We start from the raw sequence: 10,935 nt of genomic DNA, 5'->3' as shown, positions 1-10,935 counted from the left end.
CCCCCCGAAGTGGCGTAAATTCGCGGCATTAGCGAGTAGATTCCAGCGAGCTTGTTCGAAGCTTGCGTCAAATCCAATAAGCAATTCGACTTACGCGAGCTTTTACCGCGAGTTCAGCGCGCGTAAGGAATTTACATATAGACACGTTCTATTAAATAGAAAGTTTTCCTTTCGTTTTCGCTCGTTGTCGCGTGCTAGTTTTTCGCGTTTATTATTGGCTTGGTAACTAAGTAATTGCGGATATAAAATAAGAAGGAAAATTTAATTCTTTTGCTTAAAAATATAAGTTTATTCAGTTGGACAAATCAATTTTGGCACTGCCTTTCTTTCAAGGCTTCATTTTAATATACTGTATACATATAACATAAAAATCGTGCTTGCATTCTTGCTTTTTTGGAAATAATGTAATAAAATATGACTGAAACGTGTGCCTTGCCATTCCATCTTCAAATTGTAATAAAAACGAAACTAAATAATGAATCGGTGCAATTTTCTTACTAAATTAAAGGTGGAAGTCCAAACAGCAAGAAAACAATATAGATCAGGTGCTTTAATTCTGCTTTTTGGAAATAATACAATAAAATACGTCTAAAATGAGCTTCATGTCCTTCCATCTTCAAACAGTGATAAAAACGAAACTAAATAACCAATCGATACAATTTTCTTACTAAATTGAAGATGAAAGTCCAGACAGTAAGAAAACAATATAACTTAATTACTTTGAACACGTTGATAAAACACAAGAATGTGCTGAGACCATCTATTAACAAAATCCGCAACCACTTATTTGTCAAGCGTTCACTTTTAAACGCGTACTTTACTTTCTGTTATTTTTCTATAAACCCAACGCATTTTATACTTATCCTCTTTAGGGACGAATTTTTATAGCAGAGAACAATCTATTTAATTGTTTATTTTTTTATTTATCATCCATCTCACTTCATTGACATGGTTTCTCTGCTTTATCATTATATGTCACGGTATGTATGCGCATCCTTTTGTAAATATATAATATTGTATAGCAGAAAGAAGAAAACATCGAAAGGGGACGCACTATAAATAAAACATTTTTGTGTAACTCAATTCTAACATTATGATTGTTGACACTGCAACAAAAAGACAAACTATTTCATATCGGTATTATTACATGAAAATGTCTATTTTTCTTATCGCTTCTGTACTTTTCAAATTGCAACTAAATTTTATCAGCTTATTCTTGCTATTTTTTGAGGGGTTCTCCGTTTTGTCAGCAACTAAAATCTTGAATTCTTTAGGAGAAATCGAATCATTTATTTATTAACTTTTTAACCTCTCCAGAGATTAGGGTTATAAAAGATTATAAGGTTATAAATGATTAAAATTATAAATATATTAAAATAGGCGTTATTTAAATTCAATTGCACGAACAAATTAAGATCTAAATTGCATTTCTTAGATGCCTAAGTTTTCTTTAATGTTTAAAAATATATAATAGAAGGATTGAAAAAGATGAAAGACATAACTTGACATAACCTACATTTTTTAATAGTTGAAGATTGATGACAGAAGAATTAACAAAGATTAATAACTAGGATATATTTACTTTAATGTGTATTTAAATTAATAATAATAAATTATTAATAAATTACATTTGAATGGATAAGGAAATAAAGGACAGAAGATTTTAAAAATTTATGACAAGAAAACGTAGTCGCAATTTGAGAAAGAGTTGGAAGAATTGAAGAATATTGAAGCATTACCTTCATTCAACTGAAATTGTTAACAGTATTTATTTAGTTTGCAGTTTATTAACAATGTACGATTAAGTATGACAAAGAGTCACCAGTTAGACTCTTAGTAGTTTTTTTTAAAGATAAACATATATGACAATGTAAAAATTACTTTGGAATGTGATGCAATTTTAATTACAGTGGTAAGAATATATATCACGGTTTCGCGTGTGACGAGACGCGACAACGTCGTGTCTTTTATTGTTGAGCGACGCGATGTGACGAATGAAATTGCTCTGATTACCTTTGAAGCAGATTTTATTTCGCTTGAACACGAGAATAGTGTCGTTGTATTTGGTTCCAGGCGGGGCGGTGACGTTCAGGCTGAGAGCTAAAGGAATTTCGGCGCTGACGCGGCCCGAGCACAGTAGCCGAATCCTGAAGACTTGCAATGTGACGGGCACCTCTCCTTGGGCCGACACGTTCACTGTGGGCCGCCACAGAGGCACCATTCCGGAAACGCCATCCGGGACACCCATCGCGCCATAATCCAACTTCATCGAGTACGGTAGCTGCAAACAACCGACAAAGGAAAAATCAATCTTCGCCGCCTCGACTATCCCTGGCGACCGTTTACCTTTACTTTTTGTTCATTCGATTTGTAAAAAGAAAGAGCATTTAAGCTGCTTCTCTCCTTCGTTTTCTCCATTGTCTTTTCAATATCTTCCTCCTGAATTTTCATGTTATTCTATCAAACGTTTTCTGTACTATTCCATGAAATATTTTCTACATTTATTTTTTAACGATTTTATACCATCTCACTAAATATTTTCTATGCTATCTTCTGAACTAATTGCTACGTTTATTGTGGGAATTAGTTATAGAATCTTATGATATATTTTATAGAATATGCATTTAAATACTTTCCGTATTATCTTTGATAATATTTCCTATATTTATTTTCAGAATTCTCCATATATTCGAAGCATTTTCTATATTTGTTTTTAGAATTTTCTGTATTATCGTTTCAAGGATTATCTTTATTTATTTTTATAATTCTCTATGTTGACTTTGACAATACTTTCTATATTTATTTTTATATCTTCTATTACATAACATTATACTACACGTTATTATACTACATTTTTTACATTAACGACAATTTCTTGCACTTTTCTAAAATATGAAATAATTTTTAACTAAATCGACACTGGGTCTACAAATTGTATACTTGAATGAGAACTGTACTATATAACAAGGAAAAATGTTTTGTTACCTCCAGCATCTAAATATTAACGTACGATGTGTTTAACTATCATAAAGTTCTAAAATCAAGTTAATAATAACCACGTAATATTTAAAAAATAATAAACACATACTAATAATAATATATAAAAAATAATATCAAGTTAAAATGTAGTATATAACAAATATTGTATTCTGATAAATAATGAAATGTACGATAAGACAACTTCTTGAAATTTGTCTGGACTTGCGCTGTTATATTTATGCGGTAATTAACAATGCAATAAAAATCGCGATGAAAAGTTGACTTATCGGTTTTTACGCATTAAAACCTAATGGTTTTATGCAGCGCGGAGACCGTTAATGTTTTAATCGCCGGCAAGATTTAATATTCGAATGCCATAAATAACGTTTTATCAGTTTTCACTCAACAATAGCTATCTCCGTTGTACACTGGCATTAGTCAAACCGACGTCACGTGCGTAACTAAAATATCTCGGAAAGAACTCGTGCATTAAAACGACGAGAAACCCCTTTTAGGACGCATACAATTACGCACATGCAATCTTTCACACTGTGTCCGCCCGTAGGTGATTTCATAACCGTTTTGCATGTCTGTTGTTTACTGTCTAGTTTTTGAAATAGTTGCTTCGTTACGTTATAATTGTTAACATGAGTCAGTTGAAAATTTCGGGTCACGAGTAAAATTACTTGGTTCTATTTAACCAGAATTTATACTTACGTCTTTACGGTCCAATTTATAGTAAGCATTTTGTACCGTATTTTATATATTAGTATAGAATATTATAGATATTGTTATAGATTATATAATATTATAGATTTTGTATTATATTTGAGCAGTATATATAATATAGATTTTGCATTTGAGTATTATATGTATATAGTATTATAGATTGTATAATGTTATACATAATATTTATTTTATATAATTTATTCATTTATTTAACGCTTATTTAGTATTATATATAATATTATAGATTCTATATTGTTATATACAATATTTATTTGATACAATTTATTAATTAATTTAATATTTATTTAATATTTATTTAATATTATATGTATAATATTACATATAGATTTTGTGAATTCGAAGACAAGCCGTTCATATTTTTATAGATAATTTTCTCGTATGCAGTAAATAACTGGTGTCTGCACTGAATTCCATTAAACCTTCAATTTTACTGTATGCCAACCATTTTTACGAGCTACGAACACATAAAGATCTGTCGTTTATTTAATACCGCATAAACTATAGATTCATGGATTTATAGTATCTTCAAACCGACAAGCGATGGGAAATAAAGATTTTTATATGTAGATCGCGGATCTTTATGCGAATTTCTAGTTTTAAAAATTATCTGACGAGCACTGGAACAAGCGAATTTATTTCGCGGTTTAAAAACATATTTGCTCTATAAATACATTGTAGTTCTCTGCTAATATTACGAGATTATCAACATTTGTAATCAGATCCTTAAATCAATTCTCAAAAATCAATTATTATTTACATTTTCTAAATGACTGTATCCTGCGTTTGATTCGTTAAAGTTTGTTATTTTAGTTCTAACAATAAAACCTTAAACAAAATACAAATAGTGAAACATCAGAGAAAGTTAATATGTATTTGCAATGTTATAAAGAATACATCGTTCATATAGCTTTTATGGTTACAATGGATTCAGTTCTTCAGTTTATCAACAGCTGATTATTAAAATGTATTGGCATGTTTAAAATAATGACTACATAATCAACATTTGATCCTCTGGATGATACTATACTAATCGATCAAAAGAAACGCTTCTGCCATTTTTGTTACGGTGACATATATATTAAATAATACATTCGCCGAATAGAATTTTATTTCAATAATGTTTCAAATAAATCGATCCAATAAAATGTTATTCAAATAAATTTTTATTCGCATAAAGCGAATAAGAGTACTTACGTAAATCGTATGTATCGAACTGATAAATACATAATACCACAATGAACTTTTTCATTTGTACATAACTTAACAAAATAAATATTTTAGTAAATTTTGTGATTATTACATATCATGAGAATTGTCTACTAGTATATAATTAGGTTAGGATAAGTAATTATTGAGTAGCTACACATACATTTGCATATTTGGACGTACATCCATGCATGTATTGATACAATCATTGACTAAAGGAATTTTGATACCGTACAAGTAATCTTCGAATAGCAAATATAACAATTTTTCTCTACACAAAATTATATTCGAATAACAATAAAATTTGATTCGACTAATGTTTGCGATAAAATTTTATCCGAATAACATATCTAATTTCTCAAAAATTTTACGAACAAACCTGTACTCGTTACTTGAACAAAATACGAGGGTTGCCTTTTATGTTTCGGGATTTGGCAACCCTAGTGTTGCAATCTGGCAACTGACAGCTCTATCGTAAAGTTGGACATTTTTGAGGTTATACGTATTCAGAACGTTTTGACATACGAGCGCTATTTGTATTGTTTACAGTAACTTAAAAGATTCATCTCGGCCCAAAAATGGAATTAAATCGTGAACATTTTCGTGCGATTATTTTTTACAACTTTCGACGTGGATTAACTCAGCAACAGTGCATGGATGAACTTAATTCAATTTTTGGCGATGAAGCTCCATCAAGGATCAGTGTTTATCGATAGTATGGTGAATTCAATCGTGGTCGTAGTTCACTCCAAGACGAATTTCGTGAAGGTCGTCCAAAATCAGTTGTTGTTCCCAAAACCATTGATGCTGTGCGCAAACTGATATTGCAAGATCGTCATGTGACCTATCGTGAGATTGAGACAACCTTAGGCATTAGTGGGACCAGCATACATTCAATATTGCATAAACATTTGACTGTCAAAAAAATTTGTTCGCGTTGGATCCCACACAATTTGTCAATCAGTCAAAAAAAGGCTCGTGTCGATTAGTCGAAGGAAATGCTCAAAAAATACGACTGCGGTGCTTCGAAACACGTCTATGACATCGTGACAGGTGATGAATCGTGGATTCGACAATTTCTGTTTGTTTTTGGAAAAACAAACTGAGAGGTCAACGTTTTTCGACATAACCTGAAGAAGCGGTTGCTGCATTCAGAATGCATGTTTTGGAGATACCTCAATCAGAGTGGCAAAAGTGCTTCGACAATTGGTTCAAACGCATGCAAAAGTGTATAGATCTTCATGGGGAATATTTTGAAAAACAATAAAGTGATTTTCGATGATTTATATTTGTTTTTGTTCTCTAATCCCGAAATATTAAAGGCAACCCTCGTATGGCCAAGATTGTTTTTCGAGCACGGAGCGGCTTCCAGACAATCAGCCCGCATTTCAATAACAAATGCAACGTTCGCCATACATTATCGAAAGATCCCACCCCCCTGATGCCGAACACGAATTCCGACCACATGCTAGGACCGCGTAACGTTTAGTCTCCTTCAAGCATCGCTGATACAAGCAATTCCACTATCTGGAGGTGGTGGATTTCGCAAACAGCGAGCCACCCCCCCCCCCCTCACCTGGTCCGCAAGTCTCTCTGGAACTCGCCGGCGAAAGGGAATGGGCGATGGCAACGAGTAGTGTGTTTAAGCACGCCACAAGTTTTACGAGGTGGCATAAATAATGTGGTTAGTGCTTCGTGATGCAATGTCAACGGAGGTGATTCCACCCTGCGAGAGACCCCTCGGGAGAGCCACCAGTAATCGTTGTAATCGTCGCATCGGGGGGTTTGCGATGGCGTGACACCTGCCTATCCCGTTAGAACCCGGCTGAAAAACTTCGCCGATTCTTTCCCTCCACTGCCTTTTTTTCCACGTTCTCGCCGGCCTGTACATTGAAAATGACACGCGTGAACGGTTACGCCGCGATAAGATGAATCGCGAAATTTTTCTTCGCATTGTTCGTCCTGGTAGGTTATGTCATCCACCTGGAAAATCGACCGAGTGAAAATCAAAATTCATGGTCGAATCTACCTTTTCTCTGATTTTTTGCTCGCTAATGAAAATGTTAATTGGAACGAACGAAAGGAAAAATTATGATTTTTATGGAGATTTATTGTCGAAAATTTATTATATTATATTATATTTTGATGTTGTTGCAATTAGATGGAAATATTGCTGAAAACGGAGCAAGTGGAAATTAGCATGTTTGAAATTATTTACTTCGAAGACGTAATAATTTAATAGTCCAATAAGAAAAACTTATTGTTGAGTTTTTGCGTGAAGAAAATATTGTTGAAAATTAATGGAATGATGATTAGGATCTAGGGGATTTTGAGACATTTATTTATCGATATACGTCTATATATAACAGTAGCAAACAAAATGTGATAATTAATATATAATAAACTAAAACAGAAGATGTCAAAATTAATATTATAGAACTATAAAACAGACAACAATTATTCTTTATAGTAATTTGAATAATAGGTTCAAAATTGTCATTTTGTTAATTGTCAAAATTGATACATTAGTGGCTTAATTATATGCTATTTATTTCAATGATATATAATACAAATATTAATTTTTATATTATCCTAGTAAGTTCAGATACTTCAAAATTGATATCAATTATTCCAATTGAGACTATTGACAATTTGTATATCAAAAAACAAGTCTTAACTTTAAACTTTCATTTGACTTAACTTCTTCAACATCTTTCTTATTTTATAACTAATTTGTTACTTTGCCTGTAAAAAAGATCTCAAATTCTATATTTTAATCGAACATGTAACAATTTCTTTCACTTCTCGAAAATTATTATAAAAAAATAGAACACCCGGAAAGTTATGTACAACATTAATTAACCGTACTAGAACTGTTCTTATTCCATTCGCATAATCGAGTTATTTCTGTGCTTTCATTAGTCATTAAATTCCGTTTCGGCGTTACAAATCGTGTATTCAATTGCGCCTCCGTTTCTGTTGTGTCTCTAAATTACAATTTATTTCCCTTATCTCTCGCGTCACCAACAATTCTTCGTGTAATTAGCATGACTGGCGCTAATTGTTTAGCTGTGAATGCTAATTAGAATAATTAATACACATTACGAGAACAAGAGAAACTTCCGACGATTATGTAAAGACGGTGTTCCTAAATTACGAAAGGGTGTACACTTGTCCCGGCGGAACAGTCGCGTTTATCAAAATTCCATTGAACGTCTCGTGGCGGTCGTAAGTACCAGATGTGCTAAACAAAACTCTAACAGCTGTGATTCTAACGTAGTTCACCATTGCGGTTTCACTGTCCGTCGAAATTGCTTTCTGCAGAATTAACTAATTATTTACGGTCTTACGTCCTTGTCCTTTGAAAATATCACTTTCTTATTGCTATTTAGATTTTTTAATCTATTTTACCCTTTGTATTTGATCGTCCTCTCTCGAAGTATTTAACAAGCTACTTATGATTTTATTAAGACAACAATTTTTTATCTCGTTCAATTTTTATCAATATAATTTTATACTGAATTCTAGTTAAAGAGACCAATTGTTTCCAACGTTATATCATTTTATATTTGATTTCATTTGTTATTTATAAATTGCATTTGCTTAATTATATTTGATATTGACATCCGAATAAATACAAAGGATTAATTGTAAATTTAGAAATATTGATATTATTCTATCAATATTGATATTATATATTAATATATATTGTAATATATATTGATATTATATATTATTAATATTAATAATTAAGAAGAAGTTTAAAACCTTCTTATAATAAAAAACTGAAGATTCGTACGAAAATATAATTCCAAAATTTTGTACTAAAGCAAATGTTAAAGAATGCAAATAATTCTAACTTATGCATGCAATCTACATTTCAAGGTAAACTGTTATAATATTATTTTGTTGAGTTGAAACCTCAAAATCATTTTTGCATATCACGCGATAAAAGTATAATGTTACGTCTGTTTCTAGTTTCCAATTTACTTTCATTCCAGTTTCAATTTACTTTCTATTATTACCTGCTTCGTTCTGAAACGTGAATTTTACATTTGCACGCACTTTGTCGTCATTTTTTGGGACTTGTATTTCGATGGAAACCCATTGTAGTTTTCATTGACCACACAGGTGAGCAAGGTATTTTTCGCATCGATGGCCGGCAGATGCAAAAAAGGGAAACGGAAATCGCGTAAAATTCAGCTTTCATTTTTTTGATGGCTGTTGAAAGTGCTTCAGTCAATTGCTGACATCATCCAGATAGGGCGATAAAACCAAGTTGCCACCCCTTAATAGGGATGTAAATGGAGTGGGCTGATGTCGCGTGATCCGTACCATCCCTTCGAATAATTATAAACGGAAGGGTATTCGGTATGATCGGAGTGATACCAAATCGCGCTAGGTATTTCGGCTTCAATTTTCTCGTGGACGTAATCGAAATTGAACTAACAATTAATGTTTCAATGTAATGCGCTTTTTCATTGAAAATACTTAAATATCGTAACTATTCTTAGAAATAATTACATTAATTATAGTCTTTGTAGCCAAACCTTCTTTAGCAAGAGACACAAATTTTTGATTTATTTACTTAAGGTCGCATCGGCTTATAGAAATCATTAGCTACCACCTTTGTTGTACATTTATACATAATATATATGTTTATAATGTGTGATAAGATACATGATTCGTTTACAATTCGATTATCTTGTTACAATTCGATCTTTAGAAACAGCTACTTGTAATTCTTATAAAATATATAATTCAATAAGTTGCTTTGTTCCACAAAATTATTTATATTCTTTCCGTATTTTTTGTTATTTAAGCAGGTATTGATATCGTAGGGTAGTTTTAGTGTTTCTCTCGACGCCTCTTTGGTAGGACAACCCTGTATAGTATGTTTAGTTGTTGACTGATCATTACAACTGCTGCACATATGATCATTATTAGACTGCTGATTTTATATAAAAAAAAATATAGAATAGTAGAATATTCTATAGTATATTAAAATATTCTATATATTTATATTTTTCTACAAAATATAGAAAATAGAAATATTTAGGTTATATCTAGGTTAGAATAAGTTGTGAACGTTAATATATTGATTTCAATTCATTAAAATTATTTAAGAAAGAGAAATAATTACACTTGGTTGCAAAATATTGTAGTCAATGTAAACATTTGTCATCTTGCATACAAACACCATGTTTAATAATATATTATATAACATATTAAATAAACTTTTAAATAAACTAATAGTCAATAAAAGAATTTCCTTTTTAGTTTTATTTTTAATAAAATTTCTGGTTTTGAAATTATTCACTGCGTATGATACATACAAATCAAGGCATTAATATAATTCGTTTATTAACCAACTTCGCGTTAAATAAATCCTATCTACGTTACAACTGAAATAAAAATGTAGATATATTTAACGTTTAATATCGAGAAAGCGGTTTTATTACAAAAAATCTCTCTTCTGATAGACAGTTTGCTCATAATCTGTGATAATGGAACCCGGCGATCGTTTAATTGCAAACACAGGATCGCCTCGCATTTAATCAGACTTTAATCGGGGCGGTTCCAACTAAACCGAGTGGTAAGCGTTTCTTGATTATCCGCTCTGGATGATTTTAACGGCATGAAAACGTTTCCCGTCTTCCCTTACGGAGTGGGAGAACGATTTCACGGCCACGGAGGTTCCGAGGCAGCTACTTTGAATACGTGAACCACTTTCGAATGGCGCGCACGGCTTCTTCCCGTGCGCTACATCGTATTGTGCGCGGAACAAACTTCCATTCCGCGGGAGCCCGTACATCGGTAAGCATTGTTGGCGACGACCAGAAGGAAGCCGCATGGTGTACGACATCTATCGCGCGCCGTCAGATGAATGGCGAACGCGAGAGTAGATTCTGCTACAATAATTCTTATCGCTCGCTGCCAAACAGCCTATATCCCGGGACCCTATTTATCTGAATCAGTCTGATAAGACAGGCTAATTGA

The 10,935-nt window shown here is 32.3% G+C and overlaps 1 protein-coding gene across 1 annotated transcript in view; it reads right to left on the bottom strand.

Annotated features, from left to right (window-relative positions):
* Window positions 1-10,935, bottom strand: part of LOC144478920 (tyrosine-protein kinase Dnt) — a 218,485-nt gene that overhangs the window by 61,849 nt on the left and 145,701 nt on the right. The window contains exon 3 of the mRNA XM_078197296.1: window positions 2,014-2,281. Coding sequence (XP_078053422.1) covers window positions 2,014-2,281 — 268 coding nt within the window. The remainder of the gene's footprint in view (window positions 1-2,013; window positions 2,282-10,935) is intronic.

The sequence above is a fragment of the Augochlora pura genome, chromosome 3 (genome assembly GCF_028453695.1).
Source record: "Augochlora pura isolate Apur16 chromosome 3, APUR_v2.2.1, whole genome shotgun sequence".
NCBI classification, from domain to species: domain Eukaryota; kingdom Metazoa; phylum Arthropoda; class Insecta; order Hymenoptera; family Halictidae; genus Augochlora; species Augochlora pura.
The sequence above is the reverse complement of the archived record's forward strand: the minus strand, read 5'-3'. Positions and strand labels throughout refer to the sequence as shown.